Genomic DNA, 25,041 nt, shown 5'->3' on the forward strand with positions numbered 1-25,041 from the left:
GAGTTCACTGTGATAATGCTTTCTAGGGGTGTGCTGGTACGACCCACACAGCTAAAGAGGAGACCCAGGTCTTCCACACCTGTGAGTCAATTGAACATATTGGATGTCCATGACGGTGACAACCTGCCACACATGGTCCCGGGAATGCTCTGACATGGGATATTGCTGCAGCATGTCTGTTATATCAATGTTATGAGTGTCACCTCTAGGTCATTTGCTTAAACAGGGCCACTGGCTTCCTGTCATATTGGCAGGAGGGCAGGTTGATGTGTAGCCGTTGGGTGTCTCGAGATGTTAGTATATTCATCAAGGGTGTCAGCAGATCCCGTACTTGGTTGTTTTCAAGAATGAAATGAAGACCCAACGTTGAGTCGTAGCATAGGGGATGCATAGTTTCAGTGATGAAATGTATCCTGGAGTGCAAAATGTAGAGAAGACTTGAACTTCTCATCCTTCCGTGCAGAGCAAAATCATAGGACTAGAGATGGGAAGAGGACATGGGGCTGTTGAGATGGTTCTGTGCTGGTCTAACACTGTAACATCCTAGCTTTTATCTGAAGCAATGAAAGAAGGGAGATATGTGTGTCCGAGGCTGAAGAACAGAGAGAGAGGGACAAAGAGGTTCCCTTTCTCTTCCCCTCCCCCTTTCCATAAGTGCTCTACCCCTGTGCTACACTCTTAGCCTCAGATTCTAATTTTAGATGTCATTTCTTTTTTTTTTAATTATGTATACAATATTCTGTCTGTGTGTATGCCTGCAGGTCAGAAGAGGGCACCAGACCCCATTACAGATGGTTGTGAGCCACCATGTGGTTGCTGGGAATTGAACTCAGGACCTTTGGAAGAACAGGCAATGCTCTTAACCTCTGAGCCATCTCTCCAGCCCCTATCTGTCATTTCTATGCAGGCAATAGATACACTGCAGAACCTTCCCGTGCAGCACACCCTTCCCTTCATCTGTGCAGGCTTCCGCAGCTCCTGCTGGCTCCATCCACGCCCACCTAAACTATTGACAGGACAGTTCATGTGTCCTGCCTCCACTCTCGCACTGCGGATTTGTCCTTAGCATTTAATTTTTTATTTTTTTAGAGACACAGTTGTTAGCCACGTGCATGGGTGTGGGTAAATGCATGTGAGTGCAGGTGCCCTGCAGAGGCCAGAGATGTTGGAGTTCCGGGAGGTGGAGTTAGCAGCAGCTGTGAGCTACCTGGGCATATGGACCTCCAGCCCTCTGCAAGAGCGGTGCAGGGTGGGGTGCATGCTCTCGGTGCTGTGTGGGAGGTGCGGGGTGCGTGCTCTCGGCTGCTCTACCAGCCTCAGCTTTTCCTTTATAAAAAACAATCCACGCACATTGTTAAAATATCAGCCAATGGTAAAAGATAACAAAAATAGTTGTTCCTTACTTTTTCCCACTGACCCAAGGTTTTCCTTTGGGACCTCTTCTCCGGTTCTTACCCATTTGTCCAAACATTTGTTTCCATATTTGTATAATGTCCTTGTACTCTAGTCTCTTAGTTCTAGATTTTAAATATCTTATGTCTTCCTATTATTGTTTTGGTGGTGAACATTTAGGTGTCTTTTTATCCTTTTTATCCATCCTTTCAACATGATTATTTATTTATTTATTTACTTACTTACTTACTTATCCTTTTGATTTTGTTTTGTTTGTTTTTGTTTTTTGAGACAGGATTCCTGTGTGGCCCTGACTGTCCCGGAACTAGTTCTGTAGACCAGACTGGCCTTGAACTCACCAAGATCCACCTGCCTCTGCCTCCCAAATGCTGGGATTAAAGGTGTGTGCCACACCACTGCCTGGCTCATGTCACATATTTTTGATATAGTAATTAAATTTTCGAAGTGTTTGTAAAATGTGCACAGAGGAAACTTGAATATGCTTCCCTGCTGAGCCAAGCTGTGCACAAGGAGAGTGCTCTCTTCCTCTTGACACTTCTGCCAAGGAATAATTACTTTATTCTGTTTGATCTTTCATCTGTTGGGTTTCCTATGTATCTGTTTTAGTTTTCCCGAACACTCCATTGGGTATGCCCAACACCGATCAGTAATTCTTCCAACACTTAAACACAGCAGTTTTCTATTTCCTCCCCCAGAGGCCTTCCTGTGCAGCGCTATGCTCCTTCAAACTGGACTGGTTGTCCTCCAAGACTGCTGCCCAGCTGTTGTTCTTTTGCCTGAACTGAATCCAGACTCCTCTCCTGTCCCCTCCCTTCCCTCCTCTCCCCTCCTCTCCTGTCCTCTCCCCTCTTCTCCCTTCCCCTCCCCTCCCTTTCCCTCTTTTTTTCCCCTGTCCCTTCCCTTCGCCTCCTCTCCCTTCCCCTTCCTTTCCCTCCTCTCCCCTCCTTTTTTCTCTCCTCCTCTCCCTTCCTCTCCCTTCCCCTTCCTTTCCTCTTCCTGAGGATGGATGCCTCAGAGGGTGGACTTTCTCTTCAGATTCATGAAGGACAATCCTTATTTTATAAACCAAACTCACCCCCGTCAAGCAGGGTTCGGCTTTAGGATACACGCTAGAGAGACTCTGCAGAACGAGGGTGCTGAGGAACAGTGGATGCAATACTAAGAAGGCTGAAAATCACAGATTACAGTAGCACTTTTTTCCTGTCACCAAAGCTCTGTGTGTCCTTTGGCAAATCACCTTACTGTGGCTTGTGGTTTAGCATTTTGCTAGATAATTCTGGAATCCTTCTGCAATAATATGATTACTGCACTGTATGTAGCAAGCTGCTTGCAAGAACCTGATTTACTCTCCAGACAACTAATGATTATTTTCTGATTGGGGCTCTCTTTATTTTTTTGTGTTCTGAATCTGTGATGGACAGAGCTGCAGTCACAGAGGTAGTAGGGGCTGATTCAAATATTACAGTTAAAGCTGACAATTGTCTTTACACTTTAATGTAAACAATTCATTCTTGCATGTATAGGTGTTTCAGTCTGCATGTGTGACTGTGCACTGTGTATGTACCTGGTGCCTACGACAGTCAACAAGGGCATCAGATCCCTGGGAAATTAAGTTACACGTGGTTATGAGCCACCATGTGGTTGCTAGGAAGTGGTTGTAAGGAAGTGCACCCCCCCCCCCCGCTCCCCCGCTCACCCCAATTTTTTGTTTGTTTGGTTTGGTTTTTTTGAGACAGGTTATCTCATTGGAACCTGCTGCTCACTGATAAGGCTTGAATGGCTAGTCAATGAACATCCAAGATCTAGTCACCTGTCTCTACCTCTCCAGTGAGAAACTATAAGCAAAACATCATACTCGGCATTTGGTTTGAGTTCCAGGAGCCAATTTCAGGTCCTCATGTTTGTATAACAAGAATATCATGAACTGAGCTGTCTCCCCAATCCCAAGTTTTAAATGTATTTGGGGATCATATGTATGTGTACCATGTGCATGCAGGAGACTGCAAAAGTCAGAAGAATACCCGATTCCCGAGAACTAAAGTCATTGGTGGTTAAGAGCCACTCTGTGGGTGCTGGAATTCAACCCAGGTTTTCTACAAGAACAGTTAGCACTCTTAACCACTGAGCCATCGCTCCAGCACCCCTAGTCTTAACAGTTCTAGATTTAAAGATAGGTTTGAACATTTAGTCTGTGTGCCGGAAAGAGTAGAACCTGGGCATCACGGGCTCAAAACTGACATATTTTCCCATAAGTTAGCTTTTATTTATAGATAATATTATATTTGAGGGAAGCAATTCAAATTTGTTTGTTCTGGGAATGGCATTCAATGGTAGAGGTAAGGGTTGACTTGCTTGAAAAATAAGTCATTAGTAATAATTGTTGGTGGCTCCTATAACCTAGAGAGATGATGGGCTTAGCTGGGCTCATGGTGGAACAAGAGCTGATTTTGAAAGGAATTAAATGAAGGGTTCAATGATTATGAAACCCCAAGGGAGATTATATCATCTGGTTCAAAAGTTTTCCGGAACAAATGACAGAACTGATTATCGGAAGTATTTTTAATTAGCTGAGCTCAATCCAAAAGAAGGAGTAGAAGCTCAAGCCAACAGAGGAAGTTTATTGAACTTCCTATTTAAAACAGATGTTTTATCAGGATTTCTGAATGTGATAATAGGATTGTATCCCAATGTAGTTTAAGGAACTCGGGAATGCACAAAACCCAGCAATATCTAGCTATTCTCCTTTCTAGATGTTATATAGGATATTTGTAGGTCATTTCAAACTTACCCAGAGAACAGGGAGTTCAAAGTTGAGCTTTGAAAGCTTGCAAAGAGGAAGAAGTAAGCTGGTGTGGGTCCTCCACAGAGTCCCTGCTAGGGAGGGAGTCATGGAAAGGGGAGGCAGGCTGTAGGGCAGCCAGGTGGACAGCAGCCACAAGAAAATGTTCTCTTTAAGTTAAGGTTACATTTTCTATGAACAAAGCCATCCTCCTCTATAGATGCAAAGCCCTGAGGTGCCACCATGCTTTGTCTGAGCTGTGTGAGCTTAGAGGTTAGCTATTAGGCTTGTTTGGTTGAATTTACCAGAGCGGACCTTTTAAAATGCAGAGCTCAAGAGTTCTTTGTAGATATTTTGGCTGAGTAAAAATGCACACATTGCACGGGAGGGAGCTAGAAGCGGATTTCCAACTTGTTGTTAGGTTGTCCCACTCCATCGCTCAAGGGAGTGTTCCTTTAATTTCTCCCCAAGTCCTATCCCATTCCTGTGGCTTTGGAATGCAAGTCAATGCTCCTTGAATTTCTCCCCAAATTCTATCCCATTCATATGGCTTTAAAAGTTCTGTGATACCACTCACAAAAGTAAGATCAGAAACCAAGCAAAATTAGGAACCGATGACGTTTAGTTTACTTTGCATGGAACTTGTCTAACAGCTAGTGTAAAAAAAATAATGGCTTAGCGCTGTCTCACAGCAACATCAGAATAGAAAATAGTGTGTTTACTATGTTGCCCAAAGTTTCTTATGGAGAAAACTGCACAATAACGAGTGAAAGAAACGGAAACTTTTAGATTTTGGTAAATTCTTGTCAAAAATAAATAAAAATCCAGTGTCCTCTACATGTATATGATATTCACAATTTAAAGATTTTTTTTTTATTTCAATTAGAAAAAAAAGAGAAAATTATGTTGATCAGTGTCTGGGTATCGGAAACTCCCAAGTTCAAGTGTTTCTGATATTTTGAGTTTGCCAATAAGTGGTAATTAACTATGATTATTTGTCTTTACTGTTTATTAAATACTTTACAAATTACAAGTGTCTCTCACACACACACACACACACACATATATGTCTCACAAAGATCTCTATATAAAAATAGAAACTTATTGCAGAGTTGTACCTGGTCATAATAACCTCTAAGCTCTTCTTAGAGGCCCCAGGGTCTGACACTTGGGTTCTTTTCTGGGATACAAGGAAAGTCTAGCAGGAGGTGCCAAGTTTGTTACCATCGTCAACAACAAACATTTAAACAAGAATTATGTGTTTGTTTATTCCTCTACCTCTTCCTGCTGTGTGTGTGTGTCATATAACTTGGAAAGAGGATAATTTACAGGAGTCCATTCTCTCTCCCATGTGGGTCTTGGGGACCAAACCCAAGCCATTAAACTTGAGTCATCTCACTGAGCAATCTTGCTGGCCTCTCAACAAATACAAAAACAAAAAACATAAAAAATGACTATTTATTGAAACACTTCAAAACCTTATGCTGTACAATATTTATTTCTCACAGTTTCAGGTGTTGGATGAGTGAGTCTTACTTGAGTTCACTTGAGATTTGGGGAAAACAGAGCATAAGCAATTACAGATATTAGACATCTTTTATTATGAAGGTAAAATTTATATAGAACAACCTGTTGTTTGGTAAACAAGTGTTTCTGACAGTCTATTATAAACACACACATTTACACATTTGTTGCCAGTTTGCTAATTTAAGTGTACCAATGAAGCCAAGGAGTGAGACCATGATGTTGTTTCTTCTGTGTAAACCCTCGGCCAACCCTTCACCAAATATGAATTCTGAAGTCATTTCTGTGTGGATTGTACAATGCCAGAATTAAGAGAAGGTGGCTCTATGAATGAAGAGCCTTGCACACTAAGAAAGGTGTAAAAGCTGAAAATATTAGCCGTGCAGGGGACCTTACGGTGATTTCTGGTACCTTTATTCTTTATCCTGGATGAGAACAGGCATTCTGAGTCCCATCCACACTAAGAATGTTGGATTCCTCTCTGACATTTGTTTCTATGAGTCCTTAAAGAAGGAAATGGGAAGATGCACTGTGACGTAGTTCCTTTGAAGATTCCTTGATGCATACTACATAATTTTTTAAAAAGTAATGAATATGAAATAGTACTTTAATCTTAGATGATGATACCTACATAATATCTTGTAAGTGCTTTTAGTTTTCTGGCTTGAAGATGGATCCATTTTTCGAGTGTTAAAAAGTGTTTTAGGTCTAGAGAAAACTGCACACACATACATACATATATATATATATGTATATGCATTTGTATATATAGTTTTTAAAGCTGTGCAAAGCCTTCAAATGTCTTAAGTATAAGACACTTATGTTCTTCATCTAAACTTCGTTTAAACCCAAATTCAAGCCGAAAGGCCGAGAAAGGGAATAAAAATATCTCCATCTAGTGGCCTCCAGTAGGTAGTTAATGAAACCTGAATCCAAAAGCATTTTCTGTGGAGGGTCACCCACCACCCAGTTAGCAGGAACCTACAGGTTTATGATGTAATGCAGCTTAGTTAATGTTCACTTAAATATTAACTACCAGAGTAAAGTAAAGTTATAAAAGTGTGCATTTAGAATTGAACATAGGTGGAAATGCTAGTTCTTTCTCTTGGGGGAACAGGGTAGGTTGTCGTGGAATGAGCTCAGCGCCTTCCACATGCTAGGCAAGCATGCTGCAGTTGAGCAACACTGCAGCTGCTCCCTTCATGTTCCTGGAAAATCCTGATGGAAGTTTCTGCACTTACATCATTGCTGTAGGTTGCAGAGAGGTCAGGGTTTAAGGTGGAGCAATTTTCTTGCTTTTCTTTCTTCTGCTTCGCATAAGCTCAGTGTCTACAGGACTGTGTCTTCTCATCAAGGTAGCTTCATGCCTACTACAGTGTCCCATCTCAGTACATAGTTTCAAAAGGACTGAATGAAAACTGTCATGATACAAGTTTATGAGGCCACGAAGGCTAGTATAGAAGGAAAGTCAATCAAACAATGTGATATTAAATGTTTGCAATGTGGCTGGACTGTTTTGTTTACCGAGTCAGCTTTGAAATTTATTATAAGACTGAATCAGGGGACAGGCAGGCTGGCTCAGTGGGTGAAGGCACATACTGCTGATCCTGAGCTCCATCCCCAGGATCCACGTAGACTAAGGAGAGAGCCAATGACTGCAAATCCATCCACTGATCACTACACCCACCTACTCCTACACACACAACATAAAGGAATATAAAAAAATTGTTTTCAAAAATCGTGAATGAATTTATGGGGCCAGTGAGGCGGCTCAGTGAGAAGGGAGGTCTGCTGGCAAGTCTGACAACCTGGGTTTAGTTCCTGGGACCTGCATGGTGAAGGGAGGCAGCCAAGTCTGCAAGTTCTTCTGTGATCTCCGCAGGTGTGCTGCGATGCATACATATCTACACAACACACACTCGCTCAATAAATAATGTATTTAGCCGCAAAGAGTACACGTGGATATAAAAGCATTAGTTATGCAAAACCAGTAGTCAGAGAGCAAATTGTTTCTTGACTTCTTTGGAACATGAAGGGACTATGTCCTTATTAACAGTCCAATCCACACGCATTGAAAAAATAAGTTAAAGATGTGTGGGCACTGTTCAGAGCAGAGAGTGTTCAGCTGGGAGAACAGTTGCACAGCAAGTCTTTTCCCACCACGCGACTTGCATATCGTAATTACTATATTCATGTTTAGTTCTTTCATTAAGATCAACCTACCATTATTAGTATATTAGACAGGGTTCTTAAAGAGCTTTAAAATTATTTTGGAAGTAAAACACACATGCAAGTATAAAGAAGTTCTCCCAAATAGCAAAGTCTGCAGAGCTGTTGATACTGGCCTCGTGTACATGTTTTTGTTTTGCTGTGTTAACATTTACGGTTTTTTATTGAAATGGTGTGGTACTGGTCTTCATATCAACTGCCGACTTGGGTTTAACTGAAAATGTGTTGTCTTTTTTCTCTTTATAGAGAGCATCATCATTCACCAGTTGCGAATGAGCTCCCGATGAGATTACCACGCAGCCCTCAGTCATCACCGAGGCTCTCCATGCTACTGACGCTGGCTGGAAACACCTCATGACTTCCAGTGATTTTTTTTTTTTTTGAGGATACAATTTATCAGTTAAAAGCCACATCCTGGATGATTATGAACACATGTAGCAAAAGCAATTGAAGCTTTGTGCCAAAGGAAGTTTTCTTCTCTTTACAGAGCTTTCAGGCCTGTGGGCACATGCTGTATAATTTATTTTTATAATACATTTTATCATGTGATATCTTTCCCTAAATTGTTTCTTTTCTCATAGTCTATGGCACATATACCTGTAGATTACACTGTCAGTTCTTCGAAGTATTGATATGTATCAAGGTTAACGTATCATTTTCTTTTTAGTACTTCGTTCATTTTTAATGAAAAGAAGCACAACACTGTTTCCCTGGGTGACTTTAAGGTAATACCTAGAAACAATAGACTCGGAGTTTTACTAATCATGTGACCCTATGGTCCTGACTGTGGCTCGTCACTGAAACCGACGTTCTGACTTAGGAGTCTCAAAACCAATTTGTGTCTTCTCCTCTGTGTTGTGTGTGGGAAACAAACAGCTTTGGCTGGCCGTTCAATTTTATTTCTATTTGCATTATTTAATTATGTGTACAAAACAGTGGCTGTGACATCAACTTGTTTCCCACATATTATTCCCACCCCATGAAATCTTGGAAATAAAAACTGACCTAGAAAATGTCAACTTTTTATTAAAAAAAGATAGGGAGACTCAAATGTACATAATCGTTTCCCATTGATTTTGGTTGACTTTCATAACTCCGTGTAGGTCTAAGAACAACTCCTCCTCTTGCCTCCTCCTTCTCCTTCTTCTATTCTTCTTGGTACAGGTCCTTGTTATTTATCCCTAGTTGGCCTAAACTTGGCTGTGTAGGCCAGGCTGGTCTTGAACTCAAGGGATCTGCCTGTCTGTGTCTCTCACAAGTGCTGGGACTAAAGACGTGCCATCATACCTAGCTAAGAATAGTTTTAAGGGATGAAAAGCCCAAACTATATCACTCAAGTCTCAATGTCAGAACTGCTGTTGAATTTAGGTTTATGTGAAAATGTGAAGTCTACTTGAACCTCTAGTTTAGGAAGAAAAAAAAATACTGTCAAGGGAGTGGGAATATTTCCAACAAGATTTTTAAAATAACTTTAAAGATCAGAGTTGACTCTTAAGTTTCTAAATGCTACCTTAGTGTGACTGAAGAGCCACTATGAGGTAAGTAAAATCACCTGGATAAAGTGCTGTAGGCTCACCACTATAGTCCACAAGCTGTCCCCATGCCAGACACAGGCTCTGGAATGGGAAACACGTTGCTACATTTCTTCCCTCGTGTAACCTAGAAGGTTTGAATATAATCTGAAGGGCTGACAAATCATAGTCAACACACACTGTAAACTAAAGAACTATACTTTCTAAAAATTATTCTTGCTTTTTAAAAAGTAAGATAAAGTGCTCTGTTTGGCTTACCTGAGCTTGAATGACTATGGAGGTCTCACATAACCTTCTGTGGTTTTGAGTACTGATCCAGAAGCCTGGAGTACACGTGTGTGAAGATCTCTTAAAGCGTTGTTAAGTTTTATTACAATGCTAAAATGTAATAATATTTTCAATCACAAAACAGTTTTATTTTATTTAGGTTGTTGTTGTTGTTGTTTTTCCAGACAGGGAAGGCTTCTTTGTATAGCTCTAGCTATCCTGAACTTACTCTGTAGACCAGGCTGCCCTCGAACTCACAGAGATCTGCCTAACTCTGTCTCCTGAGTATTGGGATAAAGGTGTGTGTCACCACTGCCCAGCTTTATTTAGTATTTTTATATTGACAGGGAGGTAAAGTATTTAGGTGGCACAGTTGCCTGAAGCTTAATTATTTGCTTTAAATTAAAAAATTACTAAGATGTGTATTTGGATCTGATGGGTTTTTTTTTTTCCCACCAGAGTTGTAATTAATTTTGGTATTTGTAAAGATAGTGAAGACTATATTGGAACCAGTCATCTGGGTAGACGCTGAGACTTTTTCTGATTACCTTACAATAAGTGTCTTTGGCTAAACATGAATGACAGATAAGTAACATGAAACCATTAATTTTTTAAAAAATAGAATACGACCAAGATCACAATCACATCTTACCCACCTTGTCTACTTGTAAGCTGCCTTCACAGAAAATTCTGGCACTAACCCAGATTACATCATATAACTCCAATTTCTTTTACTGTCATCAACTTGAATGAGACTAATTTTTGGATAGAATAATTTGGATGTTTCCTGAAGTATAATCAGTATTTCTAGTTCAAGGTACCATTGAACTAATCAATTTGTTTTATGCTTGATTTGTTGTTGTTTTGTTTTGTTTTCAAGACAGGGTCTCCCTATGTAGCCCTGGTTGGCCTGGAACTCGCTATGTAGAACTCACAGAGATCTGCCTCTCTCTGTTTCCTGAGTGCTAGGAATAAAAGTGTCCAATACAAAGCCCAGCCTTTACACTTGTGTTTTGAGACAGGATTTCACTATTTAGAACAGGCTGTCCTCAAAAACTATGCAGCTGAAGATAGGCTTGAACTTGATCCTCCTGCCTCAGTCACCTGAGCGTTAGGATTACAAGGATAAGTCACAATGCTGGCTATACCTTTCCTCTTGATAACAGTTTCTGTGTAGTTGATTTTGGTTTTCATTGTATCTTCTACGTTTTTTTCAAGAGTTCATGAAGCACTGAGCTTGATGAAGACAATGGATAGAGTGTATGCACAGGATGCTGGTGCCCAGACTGTACATGCAATATGAATCTGCTGACTCCTAAGACAGCCATTAAGAAATCGTGATGTGGGATATCTAGTTTAAGCACCAACAGCGGCACAGACACCACTGCAGGAATGCAGAGCTTGTAAACGTCAGGGTAAAGCAGGAGGAAATGGCTTATTAGGCGTGTGATGTTTTTATCCAATGCCATGGGTGAACTTTCCCAGAAATGCAGAAAAAACATAGCGGAAGCTGAGTATGTTCATGAACTGTTTGAGCATGTTCATGAACTGTTTGAGCATGTTCATGAACTGTTTTGAGCATGTTCATAAATTGTTTGAGCATGTTCATGAACTGTTTGAGCAACACATCTAAAAATGACAGAAATGCAAAATGAAACTTAAAATCATACTTGGTACCTGAGGCTCACACCCTCTTACCTTTGCTATAAACCAACGCTAAAAAGAACAATTGGAAGGAAAAGAATAAAAACATCTGTAATAAAATATAAAAATTAGAAGTTCTTTGACCATCAGTATTTGTTTTTTAAATTTTTCAGTATTTATTTCCTAACTACATAATAATTGTGTTGTCTATGGAAAATTAAGTTTCACTTGGGAGAGATATGTTTGTGGATGCCATGGTAGATACAGGCATTTTCTCCTTTTTTTTTTTTTTGGTTCAAGTTATTTGGGGGAATTTCACCTTATCATCTAATATATTTTGTTACTTTGCCACTGCAAATTTGAATTTCTAATCTAATTTTTAAAAAAGAATATAAAGTATTTGTTTCTCCAGTATAATAAATGTATAATGTGATCAGTCAGTCTTAGAATTCTTCAGATTTTAATGGAGCTTTCAAAAGCAAGAGTATATTTTGGAGGGATTTTATAAATATATTCTATTTTCCTATCATTCTTCATTTTGCCTCCTTTAAGCAATATTAAGTACATAAGTTTATTATTTCACACTGAAGCCATATGACTTTACGTATTTATCTTTTATGTGAATGTAATACCCTGTTTTCAGGTCTTCATAGGTGATTGGATTACAATGAAGATATTCTGTGTTACTATTACAATCAAATACATTTATGGAAATCTCACCAGAGTATGAAAAAATGATAATGAAATTGAAAAGGATTGTGCAATATTCTTTTACATAAGAACACAATATTCATAAAATTAAAACAATTTAAAATAAATTTACAACTTTTTAACAATTTATTTATTATTTTATGTGTATGTGTATGTGCCCAAGTATATGTATGTATGTATGTATGGATGGATCTATCTATTTGCATTATGTCCATGAAATAACCCAGGAGGCCAGAAGATTACATTAGGTCCCCTGGGACTATAGTTACTGGTAGTCTTGAACCACCAGACGTGGGTGCTGGGCACCAAACCAAGGTTCTCTGCAAGAGCAGCAAGTGCTCCTAAACCACTGAGCAATTTCTCCAGCTCCTGAACTTCCTTTTATTCAAAATCATTTGCTTTAAAATAGTTTTTTTAGCTCCACATTTCATATTTTCTTAGTGTATTTCACTATGGTTGTGTAGAGGTAGCAGAATAACTGTCAAAAGGAAGGCTGTTCTTCCCAGTTACACTGTAGTTTTGATTCCTTAGTAAAATTAAACTTGCCAGGTTTTTAAGACAGGGAACTGGCTAAGAGGGTCCATCACCAAAGGCAGTGTCAACCAGTGTTCAGGTACTATTCTACAGCTTTCTATTGTTAAACTAAAGGCAGATTCCTCAGCAGAGCAAACAGACCCAAGGCTCTGCTGCCGGGCATGGGGTAAAGGAAGTTTGGGAAATGGTTTCCGTAAAGAGGGATGGAGGTGAAGTGGGTTATACTTAACCTCTTAGCTTGGTGCCAGAAATGATGGCCCATACCCAGAGCTAGTCCTAACTTACCTTTTCATTGCTTGGAATAAAGGAATGAGTTTTTTTGTGTTTATTAGTTAGAGATGTAACTGTCAAAGAAGCAAAGGACCAGCAAGACTGAAAAGGATATTGCTGTCAACCCTGACAGCCTGATTTCAATCCCTGGGACCCACACATGGTTGAACGTGTTCTCTCATCACCAAATGTATACTGTGAGACAGGAGCTCCCACACATACATAAAGAGATGCATGCACACACGCAAAATAAATAAATAAATGTAAAAAGAACATTTTTAAAAGCAAACAGGAAGGATATTTAAGCCAAAATGCTTCTAGTATATCCTACCATCAAGAAAATGAAGAAGAGAAGCCCTGAGGGCACCATGGTTTAAGAACACTGGCTGAAAACTCATTACTAATTTGAATTTTACAAGAGAAAAGGTTCCAGGGTCTAAACTACATTTAAATGAATTTGTTAACCTCAGAGCTCAGGTCAGTGACCATGTGGAAGGAAAACAGAACAGCTCCTTCATCCCAGGCTTCTTTGGCAACAGGGTACATCATCTACTTTGGAAATGAAAACTTAGCCAAGGTTCCTACATTGGAAAGGTGTCAAATATGGAGACATTCTCTTCAAGTAAAGGACTCAGGGCAACTTCTAGTTCCAGGTACAGTTGCAGACAATTGTGAGCTGCCATGTGGGTGGTGCTAGGAGTTGAACCTAGGTCTTCTGTGTACCATGGTGCGTGCCTCTGCTGCATACAGTGTACCATGGTGCATGTCTCTGCTGCATACAGTGTATCATGGTGCATGTCTCTGCTGCATACAGTGTACCATGGTGCATGTCTCTGCTGCATACAGTGTACCATGGTGCATGTCTCTGCTGCATACAGTGTACCATGGTGCATGTCTCTGCTGCATACAGTGTATCATGGTGCATGTCTCTGCTGCATACAGTGTACCATGGTGCATGTCTCTGCTGCATACAGTGTACCATGGTGCATGTCTCTGCTGCATACAGTGTATCATGGTGCATGTCTCTGCTGCATACAGTGTACCATGGTGTATGTCTCTGCTGCATACAGTGTACCATGGTGCATGCCTCTGCTGCATACAGTTTACCATGGTGCATGTCTCTGCTGCATACAGTGTACCATGGTGCATGTCTCTGCTGCATACAGTGTATCATGGTGCATGTCTCTGCTGCATACAGTGTATCATGGTGCATGTCTCTGCTGCATACAGTGTACCATGGTGCATGTCTCTGCTGCATACAGTGTATCATGGTGCATGTCTCTGCTGCATACAGTGTACCATGGTGCATGCCTCTGCTGCATACAGTGTATCATGGTGCATGTCTCTGCTGCATACAGTGTACCATGGTGCATGTCTCTGCTGCATACAGTGTACCATGGTGCATGTCTCTGCTGCATACAGTGTACCATGGTGCATGTCTCTGCTGCATACAGTGTACCATGGTGCATGTCTCTGCTGCATACAGTGTATCATGGTGAAGGTCTGTTGTAGAGGAGCCTATTCACTTCACAGTAGCCTGGAAGCAAAAAGAAATAAGGGAACAAAATCCCCATATCCCCTTCAGGTGCACGCCCTCTGTCGTGGTTTGAATAATGACAGTCCCCATAGGCTCATATGATTGAAAGCTTGGTTCCGGGATGGTGGACTGCTAGGAAGGATTGAGAGGCATCACCTTGGTGAAGGAGGTGTGACTTTAAGGCAGGGGTGTCACTGGTGGTGGGCTTTGAGGTTACTAAAGATCACACCAGGCCCAGTCTCTTGTTCTGCTTGGAGCTCGAATTTATAATGAGAGCTCTCAGCTACTGTTCCGGAGTCATGCCCGCCTGTGCGATGACCACTGCCTTACCCCCTGAAACTGTAAGTAAGCCCCCAGCTAGTGTCCCCTTTCCTCCGTTGCCTTGGTCACAGGTTTTGTCACAGCAATAGTGTTCCTTAAAACACCCATTGCTAGAACCTCCTCCATAGGCTTTTACGGTTTTACTATCCCCAGCCCAGGAACACTGTAAACTGGGATCAAGCCTTCAGTAAACTGGACTCTGGGGGACAGACTGAAGCTGTAACAACTGGGATTGTACAAATCTATGCTCAGTTCATACACTTCTTAAAAGCCTTGCATATTGCCCACAGTGAATTCAAGAAACTGGACACAGCTTCAGCACAGCGTCTCGTGCTTATACAAGATACTTGATACTTTTGTTTTTTTTTAGTTTTTTAAGACAGGGTTCTCTGTATCTTCACAGCCCTTCCTGGAACTAGCTCTTGTAGACAAGCTGGCCTTGAACTTGGAGTCTCACCCTCCCGAGTGCTGGGATTAAATGAATGTGCCACCATTACGTGTCTTTTTTTTTTTATGTATTAGAGATTCAACCTGGTTCTCATACATGTTTAACATGTGCTCTACCACAGAGCTACACCCAACTCCATGGATAAATGTTTTTAAATGGCAATCCCTACTGGAGTGAGGCCCTTCCCTCAAGTTCCCGATTGCCCCAATTTTCAAACCTTCTTCCCTGATCACAATGACATTTGCTCTCTCTCCTCTCCTCTACCTACCCCCTTTTTTCTTTTTCTTCCCCTTTTGCTCTGTATGCATAGTTCTTTCACGTCTTTTGTAGGAGGCCATAAGTTAATTCAAGTTCCGTATGTTTTGTAGGCACCCAATGAAATGCTTCTAACCCTCAAAATTGCTCTTTGAGGATTAGTCCTTCAGACATGAAGTTCTTCTTCACTAAAGTACTGCTTGCTAGTACTTCCTTCCCATAAACTTCTGTGCCCTCGGAAAGTTTTAGATCCAGAATGCCTGATTCTAAAGGAAGATATGGTGTCTGTAAGGACCAGGGGCCACCCATGGGGAACCAGACAGTCTGTGATGCTTTAACAAGGGAAATGGACATGTTCATTTTTACTTCCCTTTTCAAAGGAGCCAGGCATTGGCTTCCACGTGGTGCACTGGTTCCAGCAGAGAACAGGAGACATGAACTAACTGTACAAGCTAATGTCTTAGTTACTGGTCTGTTGTTATGAAGAGACACTATGACCATGGCAACTCTTATAAAAGAGCATTTGCATGACAGCACACACGTAGGCACGGTGCTGGAAAAGTAGCCGAGAGCTCCATCCTGATCCTCAGAGAGACTAGGTCTGCAGTGGGATTTTAAAAGTCTGCTCCCAGTAACATACCTTCTCCAATAAGCCCACAGTTACCCAAAGAAAGCCACCCATCCTAATCCTTTCCAACAGTTCCACTTCTTGGTGAGCAAGAATTCAATTATACGAGCCATGGGGGTCATTCTCTCTCAGATCACCATAGTTAACAAAACAGGTATCTCACCCAAATTCACGTCACTGGAGACATCTGTTTCCACAGCGATCTAAACTATTGCTGGAGAACAACTTGATCGCCCAGAGTATTAACAAAGCATACCGTGTAAGATGCCTTTGGTCATTATTCCAGTGTCTCTGGAATGAGGACTTCCTTCCCTACAGCTCAGTGTTTGACATCATAAAGGGGCCTCCTACAACCACTCTGTAGACTCACAGAACAAAGAGCTCACTCATGCCATTGTGTGTTGGCAAGTAATCTCCTCCAATGTGAATTCACTGAATTGCCAGGTAAGCTCTGGATTTACTGAATATGTTTTACGTTCCAGGCCTTTTGCCAAGTGTTGGACCTTTAGAAAAGAATAAATAGTCTCTGGCCTTGAGCTTCTATCTAGTGAGACAGAAGTGAGGAGATTCCCTTCAGAACCAGATAATAAGTACGGGGGTGGAGGCAGGTGTTAAGTCCCCTTGAGCTCAGACAGAAGTCGGAGTTACTTTAAAGCAATATGTAACTTCAAAGGTAGCAATGACTCAACGAAAAAAGTAAAAGAAATGTACCTCCAACTCCTAGAATTTCTAACAATATAAAACTTGTCAAAATGGGAAGAAAAAAGTCTAAAAATAGGTCTAAAAATGATCTCCCTATAGGAGAGAACATTTTTAAAGGCAAGTTTTTTCTACCTCTATGGTTTTCATGGAATAAGCTAAGCCTCTTTCCCTTTCTATTCTATTCCCCTTTAAATAATTAATTTCTCTGTTATACTTGTGATAGATGTCAGCTGGCTGTCAACGTGGAGATGGCACCGTATGTTACGATAAGCTCTTGTCTATAATTGATGACACCTGTTGGGAATGGACTCAACCGAGAGGTCAGATGCAATGGGAGTTGTGAAGTCTGGGGTCTTGCTGAACAGCCTTTCACTCAGAGTGAGAAAGGAAACCTTATTCTTTAAGTTTGGAGGCTGTCTCCTCAAATTTCTGAAATTTGGTGTCATTGTCCTATTAAATGACTCACGATAAAAATATCTTGTTTAGCTGGTATTTCTGATTGCTGACTGGTTGTGCAAGAGCCTGAAACAGTGGTGATCAGGCCAAACAACCTCTCAGCATGAGAACAAGAGGGTTCTTAAACATCTAAGAGTTCAATAAGCACGCTACATAAAAATCAGGCAGAGATCTTTTGTTTGTTTGATTCTGTCCTTATTTTTGAGGCAGGGTCTCCTGTAGTCAGTGCTGGCCTGGATTCTCCTGCCTCCACCTTGCAAATGCTGGGATTATGAATGTGCAGCACCATGACCAGATAGATGGTTTTGTATTTGTTTTTTCAAACAGGGTCTTTCTGTGTAGCCCTGACTGTCCCGGAATCACTCTGTAGCCCAGGCTAGCCTCAAACTCAGAGATCTGGCCTGCCTCTGCCTCCCAAGTGTTGGGATTAAAAGCGTGTGCCAACACCACCTGACTAAAAGAAGATTCGTTTTTAAGTATTTTTTCAAACCCACACTGAATATATCTCTAGTATAATACATATAGTAAATTAAATGTATCACACAAAATCTGCATCACCCTCCTAAAAATCATCAGGGATACTTCAAGAATTAATTAGACCCACCCTAGTCTCTAAGCAGCTGTGTTTAACTGAGCAGAAGCGGAGCAAAAGATACTGAAAAGCATCTATGCTATTTCTTAGCCATTAAAGACTTTCTCTGGGGCAGCGGTGGCACACATCTTTAATCCCAGCACTTGGGAGTCAGAGACAGGTAGAAAGGAGTTTGAGGTAAGCCTGGCCTACATAATTCTACACAGAAGGCTACACAGAAAAATTACGTCTTGGTGGTGGTGGTGGTGGTGTACTTTCTCGGAAACTTGTGTTCTAAGAACAGTGAGTGGTATTCATTCCCCTTCAACTTTTCTAGGCAACATTAAGCTTCTATTCTTCTACATTCTTTTCTTGCTGGCTTAGTGACATAATGCAGTCACTGAACTAAAAGATGAAAACTATGTAACTTATATTTCAAAAGCTAAACTAACTTTTCAGATTATACGATTTTCATATAGTTTACCATTTCAACTTTATTTTTTATGCTTAGGCTCATACATGCATTGTACTTACTATGTTGCTTTGACAGCTTTAAGAAATATCACATAAACCCCACTTTTTTAAAAGTTTTTTTTTTTTGTTTTTTTGTTTTTTGAGACAAGGTCTAACTATGTAGCTCTGATGGTCCTGGAACTCAAAGAGATCTGTCTGCCTCTGTCTCCCAAGTGCTGGAATTAAAAGTGTGCACCAACACCACCCAGCCACCTTTGGATTTTTAATAAAAAGATACAAAGAGTTAATCTCTCCTACGAGAAACAAAAGAAAAGAGGAAGCAGAAAAGCACACCAGGAACAATCAGATCAGGACTCCTAAAACAATAGCAACAAAGCTTTAAATCGAAGATGTCCTGCCGTATTCAAGGGAAGTTCGAGGAACCTGTGGATCTAAGTCTCGCCTGCTCAACTCCCTTATACAAAAGGGTGTAGCTCTTGTAAATGACCTTTGTACATCCTCCACACACTCTAAACCCTCTCAAGGTTATACTATTTCTAATACCCAAAACAATGCAAATAACCACTGAAAGGGTAACGATGGAATTTGTCTCCACGTTTATTAGCACAGAAGCATTTTTCCCCTGAATATTTTCAATTGTAGGTTGAAGGCTTGACCATAGTAGTAAAACCAGTTGTAAAAGTAGAGTAAAATTCTTAAAAAGTAGAGTAGTGAAACTAGGTAAAGGAACTAACACATTTAACTGTGTGACGTTCCAAACAAGAGTGGGGGGGGGGGAAGACTTCAGGATCACCCCCAAACTGTGATGAACATTTCACTAATCAACAGAACTTACAAATTACAAAGCTAGAAGGGTATGCCTCTTTATGGCTGACTGTTTTCCATTTGAGCTTGAAGGTAAACGGACTTTTGCCAAAGCAAGATAGCAAAGTGTCTTTGTGAAAATAAGAATTTGAAATCACAGCCAGAAAAGCATACCGTACCAAGTTAGTTATTATTAGACCACACCAACTAGTATATTCCACTAAGTTTTTGACTTGAATGCTTCTGGTCTTTTGAAAAAAAAAAAACTTTGTGAATTCTAAATTATGAGAACCAATCAAAAGGCAAAACTGTAGACAAAGCCTTTTAAAAGTGGGCATTTGTTGTCAGATGGTCTGGATTTCAAACAATAATGTAGATACTATATAGTTATTTTTGTAAATTTACATGCTCTTAAGAGAAAATTTGCAAAATATAGAAGAGCAAAAAGAAAAAAAAAATCCAACCTCCTGTCAACCAATTTTCTATTGTACGGGGCCAGCCTGGTATTATAGCCCGACTGTTTTTCGAGTGCTGGATTACAGTTTAGTCTCTTTATGAGTGTTACCTTGGTAGGTTCAAGTATGAACTACTTCATTTTAAACAAGTGCTCTGCCTTTTAATTATCAACTTAAATCGATACTACGTTTACAATAAACTTACTAAATCAATGTGCAGAAGACGACGATCATTGATGGGAGGGGAAGAAAGTGAGCTTCGTTCAGGAGCGAGGGGTTAGAGCTAAACTAGGTCACGTTACTGATTTTTTACATCAAACGGGTCTCCACACTTAAATTCACAGCCGCACTTTGGCGAGTTAAAACTCAGTAGGGATCAACCTCCTTCTAAACAACGTGGACTTTGGAACGCTACAATTTCCGTCGGAGAAGGCGTAGCCTTAAAAATAAAAATCCACCCAGCACCGAATTTACAGGTCCCGACCTCAGTGTCCATGATAACGACAACAAACAGAAGCGCCCCCGGCCCGCCGCAAGCGAAGACGCTAGCGTTCCAGCGCGCAGGCGCCGCGGCGTCGCCCAAGGCCGCGCATGCGCTCACGTCGTCGCGCGCCGGGCCTAAACCCCTCACTTTGTCGTCACAGGGCAGATGATCAGGGTGCGTCCGCCTTTTCCCTCCCCCTTCAACCCTCCTACCCCCTCCCTCCCCTCGTCCCTCAATCTTCTCCCTGTTTCCTCTCTCTTCCTCCCTGGGGCGGCTCCTGAAGACTCCCGCTTCCGGTCAGAGGCGGTGTGCAGTAGCACGCCCCGCCTCTTCCGTTTACCCGGTGGCGGTGCGGGCGGAGGAGGCAGTAGCGGCAACGGCGCCTGGCAGAGTGGGCAGGCTGGTCCCCTGGGCAGCCCAGCTGGAGGTGGCCGAGCCGAAGCCCAGGGGCCGAGGGCAATGAACTATAACGCGAAGGATGAGGTGGACGGCGGGCCCCCGTGTCCTCCCGGGGGCCCCGCCAAGACCCGGAGGCCGGATAACACGGCCTTCAAACAGCAACGGCTGCCCGCCTGGCAGCCCATCCTCACGGCCGGCACGGTGCTGCCTACCTTCTTCATCATCGGCCTCATCTTCATCCCCATTGGCATCGGCATCTTCGTCACCTCCAACAACATCCGTGAAATCGAGGTGAGGGAGGGGCGTGGCGAGGGTCCCCTGGCTCCCCGAAGGTGACAGGCGGGCCCCGCCCTCCGGTGCCGCCTCGGGTTCTTCTGCGGGTTTTCTGAGTTTGCAGTTTTGGCGTCTAGGTTCCTTTTGCTTTCGGTCTACAGGGCTGGGAACGGAAAGAATGTCAGGTGGACAAGATTTATTTATTGGGTAGTTTGTGTGGTTGTCTGAGGGTTAGAGTATTTGTTTTTCTAGCAGGAGAGAAGGAAAAAGTTAGATAAAACTCGGAGGCAGCGCGCAGGGTCACTGTTGTTACTTGGGTGGGGATTATTCCCGGACACAGAGATTAACAAATTGGTCTTTGTTGAAGGACCCGGAGTCATAGATGTATTGATTCTTCTGTGAAGAAATTCGTCACATGTTACAGAGCACACAGTAACTTTCATTTTGAGCTAATTAGATAGTTTTAGTTGCTGGCCGTGGTGTAGTTAAAAACATGGAACGTCACTTCTCCTTTGCTTTTAGCCAGTATTTATTTCCAGTTGTGCTCAACGTTTACCCCAGTTCTCCCTGCTTGATTTTTTTTTAAAACTGTGCATATCAGTGACTCCGCACGGAATAAGTTGGGATCTAGCTATAAAAAATTTCCCTGGCATTGTGTTTCTGAACATTTTACTTAGTCAGGATAGAAACACTGAACTGGGGGAAACATTTGATTTGTTCACTGCCACAATCACAGCATCGTTATCCGTCTGCAGTGGCGAAGACTGGCTGATAAAAGAATGTAAGTACTGCGTGGTGGACAGTACTGGACATCTACAGGGTCCCTTCCATATTTTAGGGAGCTGTGGTCTGTTTGAGATGGCCAAGAGTGATGTTGAGTAACCCCCCTTTGTTCTGTTCTGCCGTATACATACATTTTATGTACATATTTTAAAAATAAAGATTACGTGTGTGATTTAATTGGACTTCCCCAGTTATTTTAGCTAAGGAGTATTGGTACCTTTTTATAGCTTGATTTACAACATTAACATATAAGAAAGGTTGTTATATTTTAACGGCACAGTGCTTTAGTGTTCATGACAGTAAGGATTGTAGCTAGCGTGTACTTCTAAAATCTTTCACTTAGAATCGTTTTCAGTGTGTTGACTAGAGCAAGTTCACAGCAAATGTTTTTGGCATATATTTTTATCGTCCTGTTTTTTTATCCTTGTGATATTCCTGCACATGTATCCTAAAATGCTCCAAAATATAAAACCCAAGGCTTGCCAGGTTTGGACACTAGAAAAGTTTTGATCTTAGAAAGTTTTCGATTGCAGACTTCCTGATTAGGTATGCTTAAATGGAGAAGACCATACAAATATTCCAGAATGTAAAAATAATAATAAAAGAAATCCTCATACGTGAAACACTTGTGTTCCCGTCTGTGTCCGGCAGTACTCAAATCTGAGCTCTGCCACTTTTAATTACCTCGGATTTGAGGCAGTTTATTTCTCTGAAGGCTAGTTTTTTAATCTCTAAAATGAATAGAGTAATGAATTTCTTCTAAGATTTCACAGAAGCAAGATAGTTGTTACGACTTTTGACTTTTGGTTAACTTTGGTTTAAACAATGCTGTGTTAAAATGCCGCATTTGAAATGAAAGAAAATGGAAATTAGGAACTGGAAATTTTGTATTAACACCAACTCATGCAGATAGAATGCTTAAAATTTGAGATAGCAAAATTAATTCAAACTGGGCCTGGGGTTATGGGAAAAACCTAGAGAGCTTTTCCAAAAGGGACATACATGTTCATGTGCCTACTCTGTGTGCTGGCGATTGAACTCAGGGCCACAAGAAAGTGCTGTACTTCCCTAGTTACTTCCCTAGTTACTTCCCTACTTCCCTAGTTACTTCCCTAGTTCCTCAACCTTTTGTTAGCTGCTGGCTTAGACTAAAAGCCTTTGAGGTTTATTAAAAGTAAACAGGAGGAACTGGGGAGCTGGCTCAATTGGCTTCTCTTGCAAGAGTGCTTAGGTTTGATTTCCAGCACCTACATAGTGACTCCCAGCTGTCTTCAACTACAGTTCTAGGTGATCCCATGTCCTCTTCCAGCCTCAGCAGGCATCAGAAAGACATCAGCGTGGTCTACAGACAGGCAAACAAAATCCTTGTACACATTAAAATAATAGAAATGTTTTATAGCCAGACATGGTGCACATGCATGTCTGCATCCCAACACAAGGGAGGCAGAGAATGGATCTCTGAGCCTGGTCTACATAGTGAGTTCCAGGATAAACAGAACTAAATAGACTCTATATCAAAACAACAAAAGTAAATAAAAAGAAACAAAAATAAAATAATAAATAAAGGTAAATGGGAAATGAGCATTTCTTACCCAGATTGATTCCCACTCCTTTCCATCTGTTCAGTTTCCTTTTGAAAGCGCAGTACCCTCATTTCTGTTTTAGTTTAAGTTACTGGGGCAAAGGAGACTTGTAAATCAAAATGCTTGGCTTTAAGTGTTTTGCTCAGAACTTGAAATTTTTAAGTAAAACTAATGGACATTCTCCCAGAAATACTATAGTAAAATATTACTACTCTTATAATGCCTCAGACTCCCCTTAAAACAGTGTTTTTTTTGTAAAAGTTACTTTTATTTTATTTAGTTTATATTTTTTGTTTTAATGCTCATATTTAGTAGTAACTTCACTTGTTAATTTATGAATTGTCTGTCTGCCTCCCTCCCTCTCTTTCCTTCCTTTTTTTTGGGGGGGTGGGGTGGGGAATTCAAGACAGGGTTTCACTGTATAGTCCTGGCTGTCTGGGAACAAGCTCTGTAGACCACCAGGCTGGCCTCAAACTCACAGAGATCTGCCTGCTTCTGCCTCCCTAGTGCTGAGATTAAAGGTATGCGCCACCACTACCTGGCTAAGTTTGTGAATTTTATAATTTTATTTGATTGGTTTTTAGATTTTCTAGGTTAAGTGAAATGAGGTTTTTAGAAAAGAACTAGCCATTAAAAATATTTTTATTATGAATATATTTTTAATACTTACTATCTTTATTATTTGTAGCAAAGACTGAGTATTTCTTTTAATGTGGCAGCATTAGGATTCAAAGCTCCTTTAAGACTTTTGGCCAGGCTGAGATACAAAGCTAACTTGAAAGTGCCATCTGTAACTTCTACAAAAGCATTTATCAGTGTGAAGTTATGTGGTTGTAAATTAGTGCTTAGAGAGCCCAGTCAGGAGGGCTGTTCCTATAGCCCCATGTATTTTAGGCAGGCTTGAGGTACAAATGAATCCAGTAATTCTGTGCTAACTTGGGTGACATAGATCTAGTATCCAAAAATCAGTAAAAGAAAAACTAATTAATCGTTAGAGTCAGATGGGTGTGTTATTTAAAGCAACATTTGACATTTAACATAACATAAATTCAGTAATAACTAGAAGTAAACATTTACATGAAATTAATAATGCCTAAAATGTTGAAATCTTAGCAACATTCTCCCCAATTTGCTAAATTCCCTCTTATACTCTTTTTTTAACTTTCATTTTCTACTGTTATTTTGTCTTGATTATTTTCTGTTTCTGTTTCTGATAAAAATTTGCTATCTATATTTTTATTTCTTTCTAGCTTGAATCTTTAGATTGTAAGGATCTTGAAGAAGATTAAGTCTTTCATCTGTGCTTAGTAATCTTGTTTTTACTTAAACTTTAGTGTAGAATCAAGGAAGGATAACTTGTTTCTTAGAAATGATGGTTGAAGATTAGGCATTTATGCTAAGAAATTTAAAGATTTTAATGCTCAAATGTATTGCAGTAACTAAATAGGGAACCGTTGGCAATTAAGAGCTTTGAGTAATAGGGTTTTGTTTCCAGTAAGTAGCTGCTGGAGTGTTTATTTTAGGGCCAGGACTGAGACTGGTTTTCCAGAAGAGCATTTGCAATCAGTTTGGTTATAGGAAATACCAACTTAAGTAACAGTTGTATGGGATGTTTTCCTCAAAGAATTAGGTTCTTAAGAAGTAGAGCTATGTTGCTGCCGAGAAATTGTATATAACTGTTGTGATTATATCTTGAATTTCATCAGCCAAAAAGGTGCAAACCCTTCTTTCTTTTTAGTCAAGAACTTTCTTCTGTCTCTGCATCCTAAAATATTTATTTTCTAACCTTTTATAGACACAAAACAATCTGCCCCCCATATTCCGAGTTTTAAAGACACGTACTGGTAAATTTAGCAGTTAATACTAAAGTGGTAGTGCAAATTACTCATTCTGAGGACTTCAGAAAATTCTTTAAGTACTTAAAATGCCCCTTTTAACTTAAAGTGACTAATACTTAAAGTGACT

At 40.7% G+C, this 25,041-nt stretch overlaps 2 protein-coding genes across 2 annotated transcripts in view; both read left to right on the plus strand.

The window, feature by feature from the left end:
* Filip1 (filamin A interacting protein 1) overlaps nucleotides 1–8,953 on the plus strand; it is a 150,970-nt gene extending 142,017 nt beyond the window's left edge. Inside the window, exon 7 of the mRNA XM_041679846.1 lies at nucleotides 8,192–8,953. Coding sequence (XP_041535780.1) covers nucleotides 8,192–8,232 — 41 coding nt within the window. The 3' untranslated portion in view covers nucleotides 8,233–8,953. The remainder of the gene's footprint in view (nucleotides 1–8,191) is intronic.
* Nucleotides 8,954–20,249: 11,296 nt separating this feature from the next.
* Tmem30a (transmembrane protein 30A) overlaps nucleotides 20,250–25,041 on the plus strand; it is a 29,599-nt gene continuing 24,807 nt past the window's right edge. Inside the window, exon 1 of the mRNA XM_041679540.1 lies at nucleotides 20,250–20,728. Within this exon, the coding sequence (XP_041535474.1) occupies nucleotides 20,498–20,728 (231 nt within the window). The 5' untranslated portion in view covers nucleotides 20,250–20,497. The remainder of the gene's footprint in view (nucleotides 20,729–25,041) is intronic.

The sequence above is a fragment of the Microtus oregoni genome, unplaced genomic scaffold (genome assembly GCF_018167655.1).
Source record: "Microtus oregoni isolate MIOR12 unplaced genomic scaffold, Mior012 000032F_ref0000030, whole genome shotgun sequence".
Lineage (NCBI taxonomy): Eukaryota > Metazoa > Chordata > Mammalia > Rodentia > Cricetidae > Microtus > Microtus oregoni.